Below are 21,623 nucleotides of genomic sequence, written 5' to 3'. Positions count from 1 at the left end.
ATAACCGTAACGTGCATATATTATATACAAAAGACCGTTTGAAGATTTTTATTTAAAATTAAACGAGTCATAACGATTTAAATTATATTAACATATTTTCGCCAAAATAATTTATTTAAAATAGAATTCATTTTTAAATAAAGTATTAAAATTTATAACTCGACCAAATAAAAAATATATACATTTGCATATGATTAATCTGTTGATAGCTATCTATGTCATTTGCTGAGATTAAAATGGACTTATATACATCCAGAAGCTATATAATACTCGTTAGAATTATAATTGTATTCATATAATATATGTATATTCTTTTCATCGAAATATGTTTTTGAGGTTTTACCGCTTAGGCTTTTTCCTCATATTCACTATCGCAACTTATTTTACATATATTATATATATATATATATATATATATACGCTTATTATATTATATATATTATATATATATATAATATATGTAAAATAAGTTGCGATAGTGAATATGAGGAAAAAGCCTAAGCGGTAAAACCTCAAAAACATATTTCGATGAAAAGAAAAAAAGTTATATGAATACAATTATAATTCTAACGAGTATTATATAGCTTCTGGATGTATATAAGTCCATTTTAATCTCAGCAATATAATAAGCGTATTTAACATTCCAATATCCACTTGTGTGAGTCGCAGGTTCGATCTTGTTATCTAGGGATATTGTGTTAATATAATACAAGATTTACACTTACAGTACAATACAGTAACAGCCTGTTAATCTCCCGCTGCTGGGCTAAGGCCTCCTCTCCCTTTTGAGGAGAAGGTTTGGAGCTTATTCTACCACGCTGCTCCAATGCCGGTTGGTAGAATACACATTTGGCAGAATTTCAACGAAATTAGACACATGCAGTTTCCTCACGATGTTTTCCTTCACTGTCAAGCACGAGATGATTATAAACACAAATTAAGCACATGAAAATTTAGTGGTGCTTGCCCGGGTTTGAACGATCATCGGTTAAGATTCACGCGTTCTAATATCTCATCATCTCGGCTTTTTTATATACACTTAAATGGAGGTAACATTACTGATTCTCGGAAATACGACGTTGTAAATATTCTTAATAATTATAATTTAATATCTACTTCAAGTTCCTTATTTGTTTTATATTAATAGGAAGTAAACTGATCGGACAATTAGCTTCCTAATTTGATAGTAATGGACAAATTATACGTTAATCTATTTATTAAGCGCTCATCGACAGCTAATGACAAGATCTACATTTTAATGATTCTTCAATATAGACTCAATAACACTATTTACCGCTACATAAATTGATGATGCGAAAACAAACAGCAGTCTGCTGCCCGTCAATGAATGTTTATTGGTGCTTGACCGACATTGTAAAACGTTGAAAAAGTTTCATATTTAATAGTTTCATATAGCATAGTTGGTGTTAGAAAGCAAATGGACTTGATGGTAAGTGGTCACCACCGCCCCTAGACATTGGTCCTGTAAGACATAACGATTCCTTACATCGCGAATGCGCCATGGAAACTAAGATTTTATCTCGCTTGTGCCTGTAGGTGCACTGGCCCCTTTAAAACCGGAACACAACAATACTAAGTACTGCTGTTTTATGTATATTGTAGAATATGAGAGTAGGTGGTACCTACCCGGATGGGCTTGCACAAAGCCCTACCACCAAGTAAAGATCGCTATTTTTTTATAAATTTGTTAAAGAATTCAATCATTATGTATTTACTAATTTATTTTATGTACATACTCCTAGATTGATAGATTGATTGGAAATTAATAATGTTTATTTTAATAAGGATTTAGTATTATCTTCATGAACTATTTTATGTATACTTACTAGTCAGTCAGTAACCAGGTTTTCAATTATTTTATTATAAATCATGATATTATAACTAAAATATATCTGTTAGAGCGATAACGTTATAATGCTTGTTTGTCATCCACTTAACCGACTTTTTTTGCCACTTCAATTCCAGATAATTCAGCTTATAACTTTGTTGTGACTTGCGAATGTCAGTTGCAGTCTGGCAATATTATCATAAATAAAATAAAATTATTTTAGTCTCAGATAAAATTAAATATACCTTCATTAAATATGTAGATTTGTAATGAGCTTTCCTGTTAAACTTCAAGTAACCGATCGACCGAGCTTCGTTCGAGCCTAATAGTTTTTTTCAAGATAGATTTAGATAAACTTAAAAACAAAACCTTTTCTAAATACGAAATTTAAATAAAATCATTAAAGCCGTTTCCGCATTATGTATATGTATATATATGAGATCATAACGATTTGCCGATGCCACGTAACATACGCGAAGGCCTAAGCAGTACGATGATATTTTAGCTAGACAAGAACCCCGTACGGTTTTTTAAATGTAATGTCAAATTAACATTTTACCATTTAACTGTGTAATAAAACATTGAAACATAAATACATAAAATCTTTTCCTGCGTAAGCTGTAAAAAAAAATTAAAAGTAAATTTTATTTAAATATTGTCGAGGATGACAACTTCGACGAAATTTAGGTAAAAATCTAATTTGTGGGTAGGATACCATTATCATTAATCCTATTAATTTTGAACAATACGATTTTATCTGTGAAACGACTTTGTGCAATCATCTGTGTACCGCTGAACATCTTTTTTGTGTTGCTGTGTTCTGATTTATAGTGAGTGAGACAGTGTAATTATAGACAAAAAGGACATACGATGTCAAATTCCAAGATTGGCAGCGAATAGACCTTGTTAGGAGTCGTTTTTATTCTTTGCAATTCCATTGTACATGTACAATAGCCAATAGCGAACATTTAACATCAGATAATCTATAAAAAACACTGTTTTACGTTTACTTTACCAAACTATAAAACCTCTCCTCATCTGTAAATAAATTAATTTTTATAAAAAAACATACAATACATAACACTGGCAATGTTCAAATCTCTAGAGGAACAAAACTGTGTAAGTTTAAAAAAAATATAAAGCTAAATAAACTTTTTTATTTAATTGTAAATTACATAGAATCTGCTGCTACTGAGAATAGTGTCACTAAAACAAAATAACTTTTTAATTTGAAAATAACACTGTTTGACCCAGAACACCGACATATTTTTTTTATTATTTATATTTTTATAGTGTAAGTAGTCACCAAAGCCCATAGACATTGGCATTGTAAGAAATGTTAACCATCGCTTACATCGCCTATGCGCTACTAAACTTGGGAACTAAGATGTTATGTCCCTTGTACCTATAATTACACTGGCTCACTCGCCAGACTACCCATTATACTAACGAACTAATCTACTAATATAAATAATGATATTTATTATTGAACTATAGCAAGAACACAGTTCTACCATATTTGATAAGACCATTAATTACTTTCATTTATTACAATACAAATTTTACGTATGCAGAGTAAATAAATGGATGTGGCAATCAACCTGACTTTTATGTCTTCGTTTAAAGCAAGGCACGTAAAGCCAACACGCCACGGACTCGGAAAGGGCTTCATATTCCACAATGTAATTTATCTCTTATTTTTCAAGTCACGATATGACACTTGAATACTTTTTTAAAATAGGAAGTATGCGTATACATATATATGTTTCAATGTTTGCTCTTTTAAAGTTTTCTTTAAATTAAATGATTAACTTCCAGTAATACCGGTGGGTATACGTTTTGTTTTTTTGTAAAAATAATACTAGCATTAAAAAAAATTAAGGGATTACTAATATTCCTATTTACGCCTCCAATTCAGCGATAATATAACGACATATATAAAATTCAATGTCTTAACTGGCTAACTATAAGACATAGAGAATTGAAATTTAGAACTACAAACTAAAAATATTTGTATTTAAGGGGCATTTCAATCTATTTCAATCTTCAATTTCATAAATCGACCCAATGAAATTAACGTATACTATACCAAGATACAAAACAAATGTCTATGTACATATTTGAGATTATACAAATGATTCATATATTTACTAATTGCCTAACGTAATTTTACGCGATCGTTCGAAGTTTAGTTAATTATAAAGACAAAATTTAATCTGAATAGAAGCTTAATTAACGAACGATGTAATAGAATATTATATTTTATGGCTATATTTGAAATATTTGTGATTATTTAATTCGCATTTAGTATGTTTTATTCATAGTATAGAATACAAACTAAATAGATACCATATACCTCTTTCGCTTAATGAATTCGTATAAAAGTACCGGACGTTGAACGGACATGCTAATTAGCTACTTATCTTAATATGCATTTATTAAATAGGAACAAGTTATGACTTATTTATAGTTGTTTTATCGTCAACACTTAATAAAGAATTGAATTTCTATTTCTTGACCAAAGCGGTACAACAAAACGAAAACAGTTAGTCGTTTTATTTATATAGTTTTTTTTTTGGTTTAAGTACCTCATTCGTCTAGTAGCTCGTTTATATGGCTGTATATAGTAAAATATTACTCTGTTAAAGTCCTGTGCCTCCAAAAGCACGTAAAGCCGTTGGTCCTGATTTTGATTAAAATCATTGGCGGATTAGTTTTGTTAAAACAAAGTTCAGGAATATATTATTAAGTAACTATGATATGACTTTCTGGTGCTTGCTCAGGATCGAAACCGCATCTTCGGCTAAGATTTTTTCGTTAAACATATTTTCCTCTACTTTATTAAAATATCTATGTTTTTTTTATATATGCTTCATTTATATATAACAAATTTTATTAAGTACAAAAAATATATATATAACGCAATATGGAAATTAAAATATTTTGTCAACTAAAAATAAATTCCTAATTCTCTATTATTGTATTGAAAATTTTAATATAATATTACAGGTGCAGCAATCAATGTGAACCATGCGCAGCGACATGGCATATCGGGGGCTCTCGCAGCACGTGGAACTGGACCGTGCCGCGGACCCTCAGGACAGATTTACTCTACAGGAGCTCATAGGGGAAGGAACCTATGGCGAAGTGTTCTGTGCAAAGGACAAGAAAACTGGAAAACGAGTTGCTGTGAAGGTTTATTCTATTTCAAATTTATATAAGGCTGACGAGCAAATAGATGGTGAGAGGCCACCTGTACCCTTAGAGGCTGTTTCTATAAGTGATTCTAGTGGAAACATTTATCAATGGTTTTATATTGTTCAATATATCATATTCAACAGAGTTCAATTGTATCCGAGTCGAGCAATCTAGGCGTTGCAGGTTAAATCCTGTCGTTTTAGGCTTTAAAAAAAACATTTATACATGCAATGATTGAAAAAAAACATCTTCAAAAGCTATTAATAAGCTTAATATTTCACTTATATGTTTTTCTCTCCGCTTTTGACAATTTTCTGTTATCCATTTATTTTAAAATTATTATAGCTTTTATATTTATTACCAGTATATGTGGATGTTTTCAAACAGATTGCTTCTTATATACAATTAAATATTATTGTATAAAATGTAGTGGCAATTGTATTTTCAAATATTCTAAGCATAATAACAGCTATGACCATTGACATAAAAGGCTGCGTTCATCATGATCCAAATGGTAAAGCGCCCTTGACATCATTAAACACTTCTGAGATAATATCTACGCAATCCATTACAAACAACTCACTAACAATACGTTCCAAAAACATAATTGTCTGCACTAAAACTAATGTCAATTGTTTGCATTGTTTTTTATGCAGTGTATTTTTCTAGTGGTTTCGAGAATTTAATTATCCTTTATGCACTTAGATCTTCATTTTAAATTGAGAGTCTATATTCATTAGTGTCCTGTAAACGTGTATTACTCTATATTATTTTAAACTTTGAAACTAATGTATAATAACGGGTAATATTAAGGTATACCTACGTTTCATGGCGTTGTCAAAATTATAGTATATGTTAAACAAAAACAAATTTATTTTCATTTTATGTTCAAACATATTAATTAATATAATTGAGTTATATTCCAATTGTGTGTATTCCATACTAAAAATTATAATAATATATGATAAAAATGTTTTTTTTTTATTTCTTTGCAGATTTTAGAAAATATTGCTGAGAATATAGAAGAGATAGAGGAAGAATTCCTCGTATTCCGTGATCTTTCAAGTCATCCAAATATTCCAGAATTTTTCGGATTATTTTTGAAGCGAGGTATATCTTCTGAAGATGACCAAATTTGGTTTGTTATGGAGGTAAATATAATCTTATTCTATTGAGTCAAGGAATAGTTGGCGATGTCTGTGTTTGTAATGATTGTGAAAGTCACTAACTATATTGAAAACGCATAAGTTGTCATTTTTGCTTATATGGAAAAGCAGCTTATTCGAAGCAAATTTTAAGATTATTCGAATCCTTATATTAAATAAAAATATTATATCAGTGTTTGGTTTTTTCAGCTTTGTACAGGAGGTTCAGTGACAGATCTAGGCGCAGGTATGCGAGCTCGAGGAAACAATTTGACAGAGCCACAACTAGCGTATGTCATTCGTGGAACAGTCCGCGCCTTAACTTACCTTCATTCACATCGATGTATGCATCGAGATGTGAAGGGCCATAATATTTTATTGACTGAAGATGCTGAAGTAAAACTTGTGGACTTCGGAGTATCATCACATTTAGCTGCAACTGTTGCAAGGCGAAACACATCTGTCGGCACACCCTATTGGATGGCACCAGAGGTATATTATAATAAATAAAATTAACAAAATATATAGTGTCTACGGTTTTTTTGACATTTAACATGTAACCTTCGAATTCTTAGAAACTAGAATCCTGAAACAGAACGCGAAAATGAATAGCTAACTAATATAACATTGATGAATGATAATGGTGAATTACTTTAAATAAAAAATTAAATATTTTTATTTGCTTGCAGGTGATAGCATGTGAACAGCAATTAGACCAATCATACGATAGTAGGTGTGACGTGTGGTCTGTTGGTATCACAGCTATTGAATTAGCAGAAGGAGAACCACCGTTATCTGGTTTACATCCAATGCGAGCGTTGTTTCAAATACCTCGAAATCCGCCACCAACTTTATCACATCCAGAGCTGTTCACGCCACAACTTGCAGATTTTATATCCGAATGTTTAGTCAAAGACATGAATCAAAGACCTTTTGCAAGAGAACTTCTAGAACACCCATTATTGTTGGCTGTTAATAGCTTTGAAGATAAAGTAAGTTATTTAAAATTTAATTATTTTCTACTAATATTTGAAACCATTAACTGACATTATAATTCATCTCTTAGATTCGAAGAGAACTACGGGCAGAAATTAAAAGACAAAGAGCTGAAGGACGAAGTAGCCGTGCACCGGAAGCTACCACCAAACGAGGAAAATTAAAATCTCATAGAAAGGCAAGACCAGAGAAAATGTACACAGATGATTTAGCTACCTTAGAAACTTTGACAGAAGATGCCATTGTCGAACAATTGCAAAAGAGATACACACAAAATCAAATTTATACCTACATCGGGGACATTCTAGTCGCAGTAAATCCTTTTGCTGATATAGGCATGTATACCTCAAAGGTAAATTTAATTTAATATTTTATTAAAACAAAATAAAATGACATAGCCAATAATTTAAATTAAATAAACCCTTTGATATTGTTATGTAAAATTTTAATATAACATATATAACTGGCAGTAATTTAGAGATCATCTAAAATATAAAATTTCATGTTAAAAGTACCACAAAACAATATTTTACTGGTGGTAGAGCTTTGTGCAAGCTCGTCTGGGTAGGTACCACCCACTCATCAGATATTCTACCGCAAAACAGCAGTACTTGGTATTGTTGTGTTCCGGTTTGAAGGGTGAGTGAGCCAGTGTAATTACAGGCACAAGGGACATAACATCTTAGTTCCCAAGGTTGGTGGCGCATTGGTGATGTAAGCGATGGTTAACATTTCTTACAATGCCAATGTCTATGGGCGTTGGTGACCACTTACCATCAGATGGCCCATATGCTCGTCCGCCTTCCTATTCTATAAAAAAAAAAAAAAATTACTTATCATAAAGTATTGAATTAAATAGAAACTATTATTATTTCACAGACTCAACACTTGTACCAAGGTCGATGTCGTTCCGACAATCCTCCTCATATCTATGCAGTAGCAGACGCTGCTCACCAAGCGTTAATGCACCAAAAACAAAATCAAGCTATCGTTATATCGGGTGAAAGTGGAGCTGGAAAAACGGAATCAGCTAATCTTCTTTTAAAACAACTTGTATATTTATCTAAAGTACGTACAATTTAAATTATTTCTTATTTTTATATATTATAAAACCAATGCTTATACCTACATATTTCATTTATTTCTTTCCTTAGACACAATATAGTAATTTAGAAGATAAAATTCTACAAGTAAATCCAATCATGGAAGCTTTTGGAAATGCGCGTACTGGAATAAATGCTAATAGCTCGCGATTTGGAAAATATCTGGATCTATCTATAATGAGAGTGGGAAGAATATCAGGAGCTCGAATATCTGTATATCTATTAGAACAATCGAGGGTAGTTCATCAAGCATTGTAAGTTTAAGATATTTTTGCAAATTATTAATAAAATTATAGATATAATTATTCTAAGCCGATCCTGTTTTTATTTATAGAGGAGAAAGCAACTTCCATGTCTTTTATTATCTCTACGATGGTCTAGAGAGCGAAGGGCGGTGGAGAAAATATTACCTCGATGAACAGTTAAAATCTAGGCATCGCTATTTACAACCGCTTTCTGTGAGTCATCGTGAACATAACGTGCATCGGTGGCGTCAGCTTAACCAAGCTTTTAAGGTATTATTGTAGGTAGCAATTAGAAATAGACTATAATAAATAGAAATACAGTTGATGATTGTATAATAATTTACGATCTTAGGTGGTAGGTTTCCACGAAGAGGAGGTACAAATTATTTATAAAATGTTAGCTGCCATCTTACATCTGGGCGATATAGAATTTGCAGAAACTGCTGGTGATCACAATACTGATAATAGAGCTACCATAATTGACACGGCACCGCTGCATCGAGGTAATTTTTGCTAAATCTATTGTATAGATATTAAAAAAATTCTTACTGTGGAAAAGATTGTATGAAACATTATATTTCCTGTGTTTTATAACATAACAGCCTGTTAATGTCCCACTGCTGGGCTAAGGCCTCCTCTCCCTTTTGAGGAGAAGGTTGTGGAGCTTATTCCACCACGCTGCTCCAATGCGGGTTGGTAGAATACACATGTGGCAGAATTTCAATGAAATTAGACACATGCAGGTTTCCTCACGATGTTTTCCTTCACCGTTAAGCACGAGATGAATTATAATCACAAATTAAGCACATGAAAATACAGTGGTGCTTGCCCGGGCTTGAACCCACGATCATCGGATAAGATTCACGCGTTCTAACCACTGGGCCATCTCGGCATTTTATAATATACATATTTGCAAGTTTTTAAAATTTCACATCATTATCTTTTTACAGCTTCTTGTCTTTTGGGCGTGGAGACAAGTGATCTCCGAGAATGTCTAACAAGTAGCAGTGTTGTTACAAAAGGTGAAACAATTGCAAGGTACAGTTCACCAACAGAGGCTGCCGTAGCGAGAGATGCGACCGCTAGAGGAATATATGCAAGAGCTTTTGATAGAATCGTTGAAAGAATTAATGCTCTTCTATCCCTCAATAGACCGCAAAGGTAGTTCTATATCTAAATTACAAACGATTATTAAGCCTCATAAAAATAAAACTATGAATAAATTTTTATACTTAGTCGCCACAAATGATTTTTTTTCTTTCCGTAGTGACCAGCTATCCATAGGAATTCTGGATATTTTTGGATTTGAAAACTTTACTAGAAACTCATTCGAACAGCTTTGCATAAACATCGCCAATGAACAGATTCAGTACTATTTTAATCAACATATATTTACTTGGGAACAGCAGGAATACATGGCTGAGGGTGTGCCAGTTGACCTAGTAGAATTTTCAGATAATAGACCAGTCTTAGACATGCTCTTATCAAGACCGATGGGATTGTTAGCATTACTTGACGAGGAAAGCCGCTTTCCACGTTCAACGGATAAAACCCTTATAGGTAATTAATAAAGAAAAGACTAAAATTCATAATATAAAAATAAAATTGTCTCTTAAGGAATAGAAAAAGCACTTGTATTTTATTTTTTTCTAGAAAAATTTCATCGAAATATTAAAAGCAAATATTATGTGCGACCTAAATCTGACGCGGTCTGTTTTGCGATTCACCACTTTGCTGGACGCGTTGTTTACCAAGCTGATGGTTTCTTAGAGAAAAATCGCAACTTTTTACCTCCTGAAGTAGTTCAATTAATGAGGCAAAGTCAATATGATGTAATAAGATTTCTCTTCCAATGCCCAATGACTAAAACTGGCAACTTATTCTCTGCTGCACATGGAGAAATGGACGTCAGCAGTTTGGAAGGCCCAATATCGGGCGATGTTCGGGTAACTCTCTTACTTTAAGAGTGAAATTTACATAATTATTTAATTAAGTTTTATGCGATAAAATTAAATATTATTCTAATTTAACAGGATCGCTACAACAGTCGAGGACTCGCCTCTCAATCACGAGCGCAACAAACTGTATCGACATATTTCCGATATTCTCTAATGGAACTTCTCCAAAAGATGGTTAGTGGCACTCCTCAGTTTGTGAGATGTCTTAAACCAAATGATTCACGATCACCTAATAATTTCGATTCAACAAAAATATTAAAGCAACTGAGATACACTGGAGTTCTAGAAACTATAAGAATAAGACAGAACGGATTTTCCCATCGTCTTACCTTTGACGAATTTTTGAAAAGGTACTCAAATGGATAATTTGTAACTAAAAATACAAAGACACTTTTCATATTTTTAATTTATTTTATTACGATTGTAGGTATGGTTTCTTAGCATACAGTTACGATGAAGAAATTAAGCCAAATCGTGACTCCTGCCGTCTTCTATTGCTGCGGTTGAAAATGGACGGATGGGCACTTGGCAAATCCAAAGTATTTTTGAAATATTATCACGTCGAAGTTCTCTCACGAATATACGAAGAACAGGTAACATATATATCTAAATTTTTTAATCCGAAATAAATATAGGAAAGCGCCAATAAGCAGCATTTATTAGGTATTTTTTCTCTAGACAAGAAAAATTGTCCTGGTACAATCTTGTGTACGCGCCTGGTTGGCTAGACGCAACTACATCAGACTTAAGGCCCAAATGGCGATTTCTGTTCTCACATTGCAAAGACATGTGCGGGGTTGGTTAACAAGAAAGCGACTTCAAGAGAGACAAAAACAATTAGCCAGAGAATTTAAAAAAGGACAAATTGAACAAGAAAATCAAAGGAAACAACAAAGAGCAGGTAATGTTAATATTATATATCTAAGTATAATCAAAGGGGATGCTCCTAGCATTATTGCCACCATTCCATGCGGTTACAATTTGTACAGTAGTATTTTTTTTTATATTAAGGCTTTAATGTAAATAATTCTGTATTAAACAAAACATAATAATCATATGTAAGGAGTTAATTTTAAATAATGTGCAATTGTTTATAGGTGTTCCAGTTAAGAATAATGTTATAATGCCCAAAGTATTAAGACGAATGAGCACAGACGACAGTGACAGCAATGATACGAATTCAAGCAATAAAGAAAATGTCAATTCTACCAAAGCCGCTGTAGTATTACAGAGTCGTAAGTAACTTTTTTTCTAATAACAGTTAGGATGCTTAGAGATAAATGAGCCACCTTATGATAAATAGTTACAATTCTGACGTTAGCATTGTTATAAAAAAATATGAGCTAATTTGTCATTATGAACCAAGAATTTCTAGTTTGCACAGCAATACAAATTATAGATGTTTGTTCGTTTAGTACCCACGACTTGCTATAATCATACCTTTTTTTAATATGTTTTCTTTGCATTTAATATATACGAAATACCATCTTCTAGTTAAATTTGATAAAAAAACAGCTCATTTAGATTATATTACAGATTTCCGGGGTTACACAGCGAGGCGGAAACTAATGAAGAACCGGGCTCCAGCGCCGCCACCGCCACAGCACCCTGCGCCGGCCCCTCCCACGCATCAACAAATAATGCAAAAATATTCAGTGCAGGAACGAGCTGCACAATTGCAAACATTTGCTGATCAAGTAAGATAAAAAATAGGTTTTTTTTTGTAATTTAATAAATCCACTAACTAGGATAATAATATCGTAGGAAATGTGACAGTTTATCGACAAGCAAATAAATAATCATATATCCACAGATTATAAGTCATATTATTTAGGTATAATGGAAGGATCTTGTCATTGAACTCGATAGGACATTAGAACTCATCGCCAAATGGGGCTCTGATAATCTTGTTGAGTTTAATGCCAAGAAAACACAGGTATGCGCTCTCACTGCGAAAAAGTCAACATTTTTCCTTCTTCTCTCCCTCTGTGGTACTCCGCTAGTGATACAAAGCAAGATCGCCATGCTGGGGATTGACGTTCGCTTCAACCTTAGTCCAAGGGAATTGAGGCTGTTATAAAAACAGCTTCACGGAAACTCGGAGTTCTGAACAAGGTGCGGCGTTTTTTCACGCCACAAAAACTGTGACTGTTATATAAAACACAGGTACGGTCATGCGTGGAATATTGCTCGCACCTTTGGGATGGCTCCGCTAAGTACCTACTGGAGGCCATGGATCGGTTGCAGCGACTTAAAGATTGGCGACGTAAAGGTCACAAACACCCTTGAACCTTTACAATTGCGTCGAGAGATAGCAGCGCTGAGCGCTTTCTATCGACTGTATCACGGCGAGTGCTCTAAGGAATTATTCTCACTAATTCCTGCTTCCCCCTTCCTTCATAAATCTACGCGAGCTGGCTCTCGATGTCACCGCTTAACTGTGACATCAATTCCATCGCGCACAAAGAAATTTGGCAACTCCTTTCTTTGTCGCACTTCCAAAAAATGGAATTTCTTACCAGCTCACGTGTTCCCCTCCTTCTACAACCCGGGTTCCTTCAAACGAGGCGTGAAGAGGCATCTTGCGGGCCGGCAAGGCGAAGGCGGCTAGTGCAGAACATTCTTCCCGTCTGTACTGGCCGTCGTCGCGTTTGGACTCTACTACCACTTACCATCAGGTGGAGTATAGTCATTTGCCCTCTCGGCGAATATAAAAAAAAGTCAGTCTTCTTGTATTATATTGTATTTTAATTTTGAGGATAAAATAGTTTAATTTCAGGATGTAGTTGTGTTACGAAAACATAGGATAATGTAGCAACACAATGTTTAAATATTTTCAGGTACATAACAAGAATCAAGACGTCCATAAGAATATCCGCCGAAATAAGCCAGGAATCCGCCTAAAGGATGTAAAGAAACCACCTGACGAATACCAGCTGCCGCCAGGATTTCGTGTCGTACCAGCCATAACAAGGAACCAACCATCACAAGCCGAACAAGAAGCCAGTAGACTTTCAAGGTAATTGAGCCCTTAACAAAAGATAGATAATTTAGCAGTTTTTATTAAGCAATAAGCTGTTGTTTATAAGAGACTAATTTACTTATTATTTCTTTATATTTTTGCTTATCTTTGGAAACTTCAAGTCCATCGCCTGAGTTTTATGAAAGCGATACAATGCCATGGGATCAAATATTTCAAATAAAGGATATTTCTATAAGAAATATGAGGTTTGTATACAATGAGAGTAATAGGAACGGAAAAAAGAATGAGAAAACTAAAGTATTGCAAATAGCCACGTTGCCATCATTTTTTTTATTGTATAGGTTCATCATCATATTATCATCATATATTGGTTCATCATAGGCGGGCCATCTGATGTTATGCGGTCACCACTGCCCATAGACATTGGCGATGTAAGAAATATTTCTTACATCGCCAATGCGCCAACCTTAGGAATGAAGATGTTATGTTTCTTGTGATATATTCTGTCTTTGTGTTTATATCGTGTCTCGTGTTCGGCAGTGAAGGAAAAAATAATGAAAAATAAAATACGGTGAAAAAATAATGCATGGGTCGGATAAAATTCTGCCACATGTCTGAATAATATTCAAAGCTTCAACAACAGAGCTTTAGCCCAGCTGTGGGACATTTACTATTTACTTTATTTTATTAAAAAGTATTTTTATATGAATGACTACAGGACTCAAGCTAATATAACAATGTTGTTTCAAATTGTTTAAGAAAGTTATTCGTTAATTTTGGAACGTTCATAATAGCAACGATATGAAATGACCATAAAAAACAGCGAAACCGCGGGGAACAATTCGGTGCGAGGAGCTGACTAATGATTGCGACTTTAATTCATCTTCCTTTACGCAAGCATCATTTTTTGCATATTAATACGCAAACGTATTAAAAATTTAAAGTAAATTAATTTAAAGATATTAGATACATCACGAATGCAAATGACTGCAGCGAAAAAAAATAGTAAAATAAGTTCATGATAATGAAAATGATACTTTTTCAGACATCAACAACGCGGTAACGATAAAACCTACAATGAAGAAAAATCTTTATACTCAAGTCAAAACCGTCAGAATTTACCTTGCAGTCGGCAGTGCGGTGGACTAGTCAGGTATGATATTGAAAATAACCTAATGACATATTGGCCCTAAGAATAATTTATATTTTAAACAATGTCGCATGCTGTACGAAGTGGACAACAATCAAAGGGGTAAAGAAATTATTTTACATTTGCAAATATTTAGTCATGTTGATCATCACGTTTGCTTTTATAAAAATATACAGCCGACTTCAAATATAACGAGAAAGTGTAAAATAACTTAATTACGTTTTTTATTTTTAAAAGAAGTTTTTGAATGTACAAGAAAAAAGTCAGGTGTGGGTACAAATCCAAGAAAAAACAACTATGTTTCCCTTAACAATACAACGAACTTTAACGGGTTAACCTGACATGTCCTTAAATAAAGAACTACGTCAACAGAATAAAAAATTAAATCATCCTTATCATATACAAAAATACATCGACATATAACCTCATCGTTATTTTGAAGTCGGTTAAAAGACGATTAGATGCTATTACGCATACTTGACTTAAGCTTATATCGTTTTAAGATTAGATAACTTTAGACTTACTTATTTATACATTAAACAATTCTCATTTTTCTTTCACTTTTAACCTTTACTTTCTATTGAATCACATTTTACGTAATATATCTTTCATTATGCTATTTTCTATATGCTATACTCTACTTATTGACACATTGCTAAATCGATGTCAAATAATGATTCATAATCATGACAACTAAATGTACTAAACTAAACATACGAATAGCAGTTTCATTTTTTAATATTTTTTTTAATTTATTACAGTAACAAAATAATAGAACTAGTAAAACAAACACAAAAAGCTGATCCGCCGCCGCGACCTGTTTATAGTACAGCCTACGATCCAGAATCAGATCTTCGCAAGATACTGCGAAATTCCCCACAAATCCTCGCGACGCCTGTCTTCAGTTCGGATGACGATTACAACGATGGACCATTTAGATTTAAACAATTATTAAGACCAACGTTAGGACCAACTGAAAGTCTTCGAAAACGGAAAGTACGGAATTCTTCCGGACAAAGTCCTTGGCTGTCGGATAGCTCCCAAGACAGTAATAGCTCTAAGGAAGCCTTATATAATAAGCGACGTCCACAGATTAGTATGGGGGTGTATTATAATTAAATGTGATCGAGAAAATACAGCTGTTTATATACTCGCATGATAATTATCACATTATATACATTAAAAATGTAATTGTTGTTTCCTTAAAAAATGTTAACGATATATTTAATTTATGCACGTATTCTGTTTTGCGTTGTATGATATGAAATTTATACTTACTGTATCATCACTAAAATAGTAAAGTGTATTTTAATTTAATTTACACGTAATTATACCACCTAATGTAAACGTACATAAATTTATTTTAGATATTATAATATTTTACGTTATAAAACCAATTACCAAAGTTCTTTATATACATTATTATAGTTTAAGTTTCCGCACGGGTTCCAAATTCAAAAACCAATTGCATTTCGGCCTTTGAAAATTTACTACTCATAAATTAGAAAAGGAGAAGATTAAAATTGTATAATATCTCATTATTTTTGCTATTACAACAGTACTGTTCAGTAAAAACTCACTTCATTACTCACCCGTGAAATGTTGACAAACGACTTGTGGAGATATACTATTTTGATGCTTTTATTCTTGAAATGTTATGATTATTATGGTCAATGTCGCATATCGCTTTCACGACCGAATTCTGCTGTGAGTTTCGAGTTTGTTAGAACAAAGTCGGGCTATTCACTACTGGACTGAATTAAAATAATAATATTAAATATTCTTAAAAAAAGTCATGCCGTATATTAATTTCATGTTATTATGTTCATTAATAAATGCGTTATATATAAACTATTATTTTTTAACACGTAAGTATAAATCATTGACAAATTGTGTGATAATGTGCCAATGATTATTAGTAAGTGAAACTTTGTTTTGTTAATATTTAAGTGAATAAAACATTCCGTGAATTCTTGTTTTATTTATAACTTAGTTTTAAATAAATTTAATTTAGTTAAATTTTTTTATTAATCGCTGAAGCACCGTAAAATATAACTTAAATAGTTCCTGGGTCATCCGTTTATAATTGGATTTGAAATCAAAACAAAATGAAATACGTAAAGCAGTAGTTTTATATTCCCGCAAGAGTACGTGTAAATATACAATCTCACGTTTACGGCGTACGAGCGGTGGCGCGGCGAGCGGCGCCACGTGACGAGGGCGGCCAATGGAGCGCACGCGCCCGCGCAGTCGCGCCCGCGCTAGCCATGGCGGCCGCCGGCCTGCCCGATGGCGATGTCCACAATTATCAAATTAAAACGCGCTCCATAGAAAAAACTCTACTCCCACTCATCAAGCAGGTATGCTACGCATGAATTTCTACATCCACCAAAACGTAATCAAACGCGAAGTCATTGTAATGCACCGCGCTCGTGACGCTTTACGATAATACCGATGTACTGGAGTAACCCTCTGACGTAGCACCAATATTCTGACGATATTCTCTGTTTTTACGTATTGTCTAAAGCTGTAAATCTATTTTCGGACCGCACAATCGTCAGCTCGCGACGTTGCCGAGAGCGCTTTACGTCAGATTTTCCCGCCTAGACGACATCTGTTGCATATAATTTTGCGCCGTCGCAGTACTCATATGTATAAAAGCGGCTGATTTAAACAAACGGGTCGTATTATCAATGACATAAGAGCAGTGCTTCTACGTCATACATCTGAATGCAAGCGTAACCTTTGTCTAGCTAAAAGGAAAAGTTAGAATTAAAAAGGGAAAACGTTATGTTACGTCCAATTAAAATAAAATGTAAGGGCGGGCGGCCACGTGGACTCGTAGAGGGAGGGTGCGTGCGGGGTGACTGAGGCCGCGGATCGATGCTCCCGGTCCGTCAGTGCCGCGACAGACTCGGGCAGAGCGGCTCGGTGCCGCAAAGACAAGCCAGCGCCACGGAGCACGTGCGCGCGCCCGCGTTAGCGCGCCGCCGAGGGCGCGCTCTACCTCTACACACACATCGACGACATGGACGCTCTCTCCGATGACGACGAATATTTGTGCCGAGAGCCCCAGGTATGTAAGTTGTGACGGGGCATAACGCGCGTAATATTATTTATTTTAAAATGTTATGTGCTCGATCATTTAATAAAGTCACTAAATTACAAAGCAACAAGTAGTTTCGAATAATAAGGTTGCGTAAATACGACCTTGAACGAAACTCCCAAAAAAATGTTCTTCCCCATACTTGGCTTAAAAAGACGCGACGTTCTATGCGTCTTAAGTTTCTTATGTCTTAACTCTAATTATAATATATATAGTAGCTATTACTATTAAAAGGTTTACTAAATAATATTTTTATTGTACTAAATATACAATTATAACGGGTGTGGCAAACATACGTTATGTTAATCTTATCAACACAATAATATAATTTTACAAACCTTATAAAAATAAAATCCTTACAAAGTTAATATAATAATTTACACACGGGAACTAATTAGACCCGCAAGAACAGCGAGATTCTTTATTTGAAATAAAGAGTTTTTTTATTGGTCGCTTTGTTTGGGTGAGGTTACTATTATATTCATTGTATGTTCGCTGAACCAGTTTTATTTTAACATGATGGCTAGGAAAATCAAATAAAATATAAACAGTTATAAAACTTTTGAAAACAACATTTTCATGAAAACGTTTAGTTAGTGATTATAAATAAATGAAACGTAAATTTTACATGTAAGAAAAAAAATTGAATTTCGAACTCAAATTTAACATCTTCTATAATGATCAAAACACTTTCTCCAAAAATATTATAATGCATAATATAAATAAAAAGTGACTTAAAATATATATTTAAATAAATTATATATGTAACCATTTGGCATCGACGAGGATGGATGCTATTAAATTCCTCCAAGTATCTGCAGAAATGTTGTTCCAAGCCACTTGGAACTTGTCGTAGAACTGGTGTATTGTTCCGGAATGTTGAGTTGCAACATTCTTCTTTACTTCAAACCACATGTGCTCTATGGGGTTTAAATCTGGGCTATTTGCTGGCCAGTCAAGAACCGTCACAGACTTCTTTATAAGGAATGCTCTGACGGACTATGCTGTATGTTTGGGGTCCCGTAACAGGAAGACTCTCTTCAGCATAAGGCAGCATAGTTTCTTCTACTATTTTTCGGTATTGGTGTTGATCTAGAGTGCCTTAAATTTTTACTATTCCCACTCCGAGCCCCAAAAAGCCTAACCTACATGCCTTACCTGTTTTTTTTGTGTATTTAGAGTTCATCGCTGCTTTTCACGGACGCCGTACGTGCTGCTTACCATCCAAAGAAATTATTAGTATCTTTGTCTCGTCAGAAAATACCACCAATTTATATTGGTCATAGGTCCAATGTCCAAATTTCTTAGCAAACGTTAACCGCACCGCTCTGTGTTCATTTGTTAGCAAATCTTTTCGAGCAATCCTTGAAAAGAGGAGACGTCGACGTATAGTTCTAGCTGAAATGCTATTACCTGGATCTGTCCCAAAAACTTCGCTTTTTATCAGAACGGAACCCTTAAACGGTTATTTCTTGGTCTTTAAGACTTACGATCTTCTTAAGGTGTTTTTTTTCTTAGCCTTTTCTTTCTAGGAAAACTTTGAGCCGTATTATGCGTATTAATTGCATTATAAGTCATAGTCTTTGAACAATAAAGATGTTATAATTATTATTAAAGAAATTAATAATAATTTTTCGCATAGTAGCATCGCAGCTTTTGTCTACCTATTTTGAGTCAAGAAATAATTGAATACTATTAGTTTCAAGACACCAAAATTCAAAAATGGCGCCAAAAGCATCACGAGAAGAAAATGTTTTTTTTTTAATTTTGAATTTATAATGCAAATGTTATAATGTCCTTAATTAGATGGCCAGGGAATAAAACGCTTAAATAGGATAACTAGAAATTATTTTGTAAAAAGTTTCTATTACTAGAAGGGAACTTAATAATAACCATTAAAATGGAGTAAGCATGTTCAAAGCTCTACTACGGATATACTTGAAATATAAACTTAAAGAAAATATTTACTCATATAGAACTATTGTCCCTAATTAGTTGGCCATAACTGTATATATATATATGTATATAGATGAGCTATGAAACAGATTTTAATTTTTTTTATTTAGGAAAAGTACTACTATTCCTGAATAATAAAATATAAATTTTATTATTGCACACTATTACGATATTCTCTCACCAACAACTCACCGCAGACACAATTGTGAAATGTCAGTAAGTGATATGCAATATTGACTATAATAAATATAACATTTAAAGGATTTACGAATCAAAATAGCGTATCATCGTAAATCGGTTTTCTATATTTAACGAGTGTGATACGCAGTAAGTTCTTACAAAATAACAAGCTGAACGGTTGAAATGCCAGCTAAAATGTTAAGCGCCATATATTGATTATATGTATTTGTCAATTAATAAATTAAGAAGAATCGACAAAAAATAAGGCATTTTATTTAATACAAGATTAAACAGAAGATAAAAATCTTTGACTTGTAGTTAATAATAGTTGCTTAATTTACATCGCTATATTTTATTATAAATAAAAATGTTTTCTTATACCAATCATCCGATTGTGATGCGTTTGATTGTCTTACGCAGAAAAACTTACCAAAGTTTCATTTCGAAGTTTTCAATCGATTTTTGTGTATTATTTATATATGACTTAGTTAAGATTGAATAACTACGAAGTTTCTTTTTCGTCAATGATTATCTGTAGAATCTACAGGCATTACTTATAAACGGTGCTTAGCAGCTATTTAGTTAAATACTGATTTCTCTCATTCTGTCATTATTGATATAATATTCGAAAGAATAAGGTACAGCATTGTTTAAAACAATAAGGAAAGGCGTATTTTTCCCGTAGAATCTGTCAGAAAACAAAGCTGTCTCGATTGTCAAATCAATAATGACGAAACAGCGACATCAGTATTCAATGAAACAAATAAAGATTTTGACATTGACTTAGTTATTCAAAAGTTTTTGTAAAACTTCCTACTATATAAAAGTATATTTTAATTTTGTATTAATTAAATGAACATGTTAAACATTTTAATTTATAAATTAAAATTATAATAATTAAATGACAGGTATTTATCGATAAAAAGCTAAAATAACTCATGTGATAGATCTAAAGAAACTTTTTATTCGCGAAATAAATACACTTAGATATAATATACCCAATACATTATCTTACATAATTCTTTGTAATATATTCGAGTATTTATTCAAAAAATATCTGAACTAAATAAACAAACTCTGGGTCCATTCGCTGAAATACATATTTTAAAACATCTACTCATTACTACGCCTACGGCGGTAAAATGCTCCGAAAAGGCAGCATTTTTAGTACACGAAAATTCTTTTTTAAAGCAGAATTACATGGTTGAATGACACGAGGGAATTAGAGTTATAGAGCATGAAGGACCTTCGGTTAAATTGCAAGAGTTTAAGAACCACAATAGTCCAGTGGCTTTAAAACATGATCTTAACTTAAGCAAGCGCCACTGCATTTTCATGTGCTTAATTTGTGTTAATAAGAATGTGTAATAAGCTATAAACCTACTCCGTTTAATGCTACGTATTTTAACGAAACGAAGTCCCCGCCGCGTCTGTCTGTCTGTTTTTCAACTCAAAAAGTTCCGATTTTTTTATGGCGTTCAATAATTAACTGGCCGATTCACGAGAAAGGTTTAAGTGTATAATCATTTAAGTTTTGTGTAAATTGGCTGAAATATGACGATTATTGAAGACATCGAACAAAATCATGCCAACTGGAAGCTTTACTGGCGTGCGCTGCTTAGACTATTAGAGTTGTATGTATTACAATATAAGCGTATTATAAAGACCCGTATTCTACCCGTGGAAAGCTGGGAGGGGTAACTAGTAAATAATAAAAACGAGGAAATAGCATTAACCCTTTAATTGCTATCATA

The 21,623-nt window shown here is 33.3% G+C and overlaps 2 protein-coding genes across 9 annotated transcripts in view; both read left to right on the top strand.

Annotated features, from left to right (window-relative positions):
* LOC126771652 (myosin-IIIb-like) overlaps positions 1-16,588 on the top strand; it is a 51,279-nt gene extending 34,691 nt beyond the window's left edge. Inside the window, exons 2-23 of one of the 8 annotated variants that reach the window (XM_050491692.1) lie at positions 4,859-5,044; positions 6,043-6,198; positions 6,403-6,684; positions 6,882-7,184; positions 7,259-7,540; positions 8,068-8,256; positions 8,343-8,545; positions 8,626-8,806; positions 8,889-9,039; positions 9,487-9,697; positions 9,804-10,096; positions 10,190-10,482; positions 10,570-10,844; positions 10,922-11,087; positions 11,173-11,395; positions 11,592-11,729; positions 12,049-12,191; positions 13,335-13,513; positions 13,639-13,722; positions 14,523-14,630; positions 14,712-14,729; positions 15,389-16,588. In XM_050491692.1, coding sequence (XP_050347649.1) covers positions 4,880-5,044; positions 6,043-6,198; positions 6,403-6,684; positions 6,882-7,184; positions 7,259-7,540; positions 8,068-8,256; positions 8,343-8,545; positions 8,626-8,806; positions 8,889-9,039; positions 9,487-9,697; positions 9,804-10,096; positions 10,190-10,482; positions 10,570-10,844; positions 10,922-11,087; positions 11,173-11,395; positions 11,592-11,729; positions 12,049-12,191; positions 13,335-13,513; positions 13,639-13,722; positions 14,523-14,630; positions 14,712-14,729; positions 15,389-15,746 — 4,401 coding nt within the window. In that variant the 5' untranslated portion in view covers positions 4,859-4,879 and the 3' untranslated portion in view covers positions 15,747-16,588. Of the gene's footprint in view, positions 1-4,858; positions 5,045-6,042; positions 6,199-6,402; positions 6,685-6,881; positions 7,185-7,258; positions 7,541-8,067; positions 8,257-8,342; positions 8,546-8,625; positions 8,807-8,888; positions 9,040-9,486; positions 9,698-9,803; positions 10,097-10,189; positions 10,483-10,569; positions 10,845-10,921; positions 11,088-11,172; positions 11,396-11,591; positions 11,730-12,018; positions 12,192-13,334; positions 13,514-13,638; positions 13,723-14,522; positions 14,631-14,711; positions 14,730-15,388 lie in introns of all 8 variants that reach the window. The other 7 variants (XM_050491668.1, XM_050491660.1, XM_050491700.1 and 4 more) reach the window with 7 other exon arrangements.
* A 302-nt stretch (positions 16,589-16,890) lies between these two features.
* The window catches only part of LOC126771729 (alpha-catulin), a 92,369-nt gene continuing 87,636 nt past the window's right edge, over positions 16,891-21,623 (top strand). Inside the window, exon 1 of the mRNA XM_050491784.1 lies at positions 16,891-16,987. Coding sequence (XP_050347741.1) covers positions 16,895-16,987 — 93 coding nt within the window. The 5' untranslated portion in view covers positions 16,891-16,894. The remainder of the gene's footprint in view (positions 16,988-21,623) is intronic.

Source organism: Nymphalis io, chromosome 1, assembly GCF_905147045.1.
Source record: "Nymphalis io chromosome 1, ilAglIoxx1.1, whole genome shotgun sequence".
In the NCBI taxonomy this organism is placed as follows: Eukaryota; Metazoa; Arthropoda; class Insecta; order Lepidoptera; family Nymphalidae; genus Nymphalis; species Nymphalis io.
Note: the sequence above shows the minus strand (reverse complement) of the source record. Positions and strands in the feature narration are given on the sequence as shown.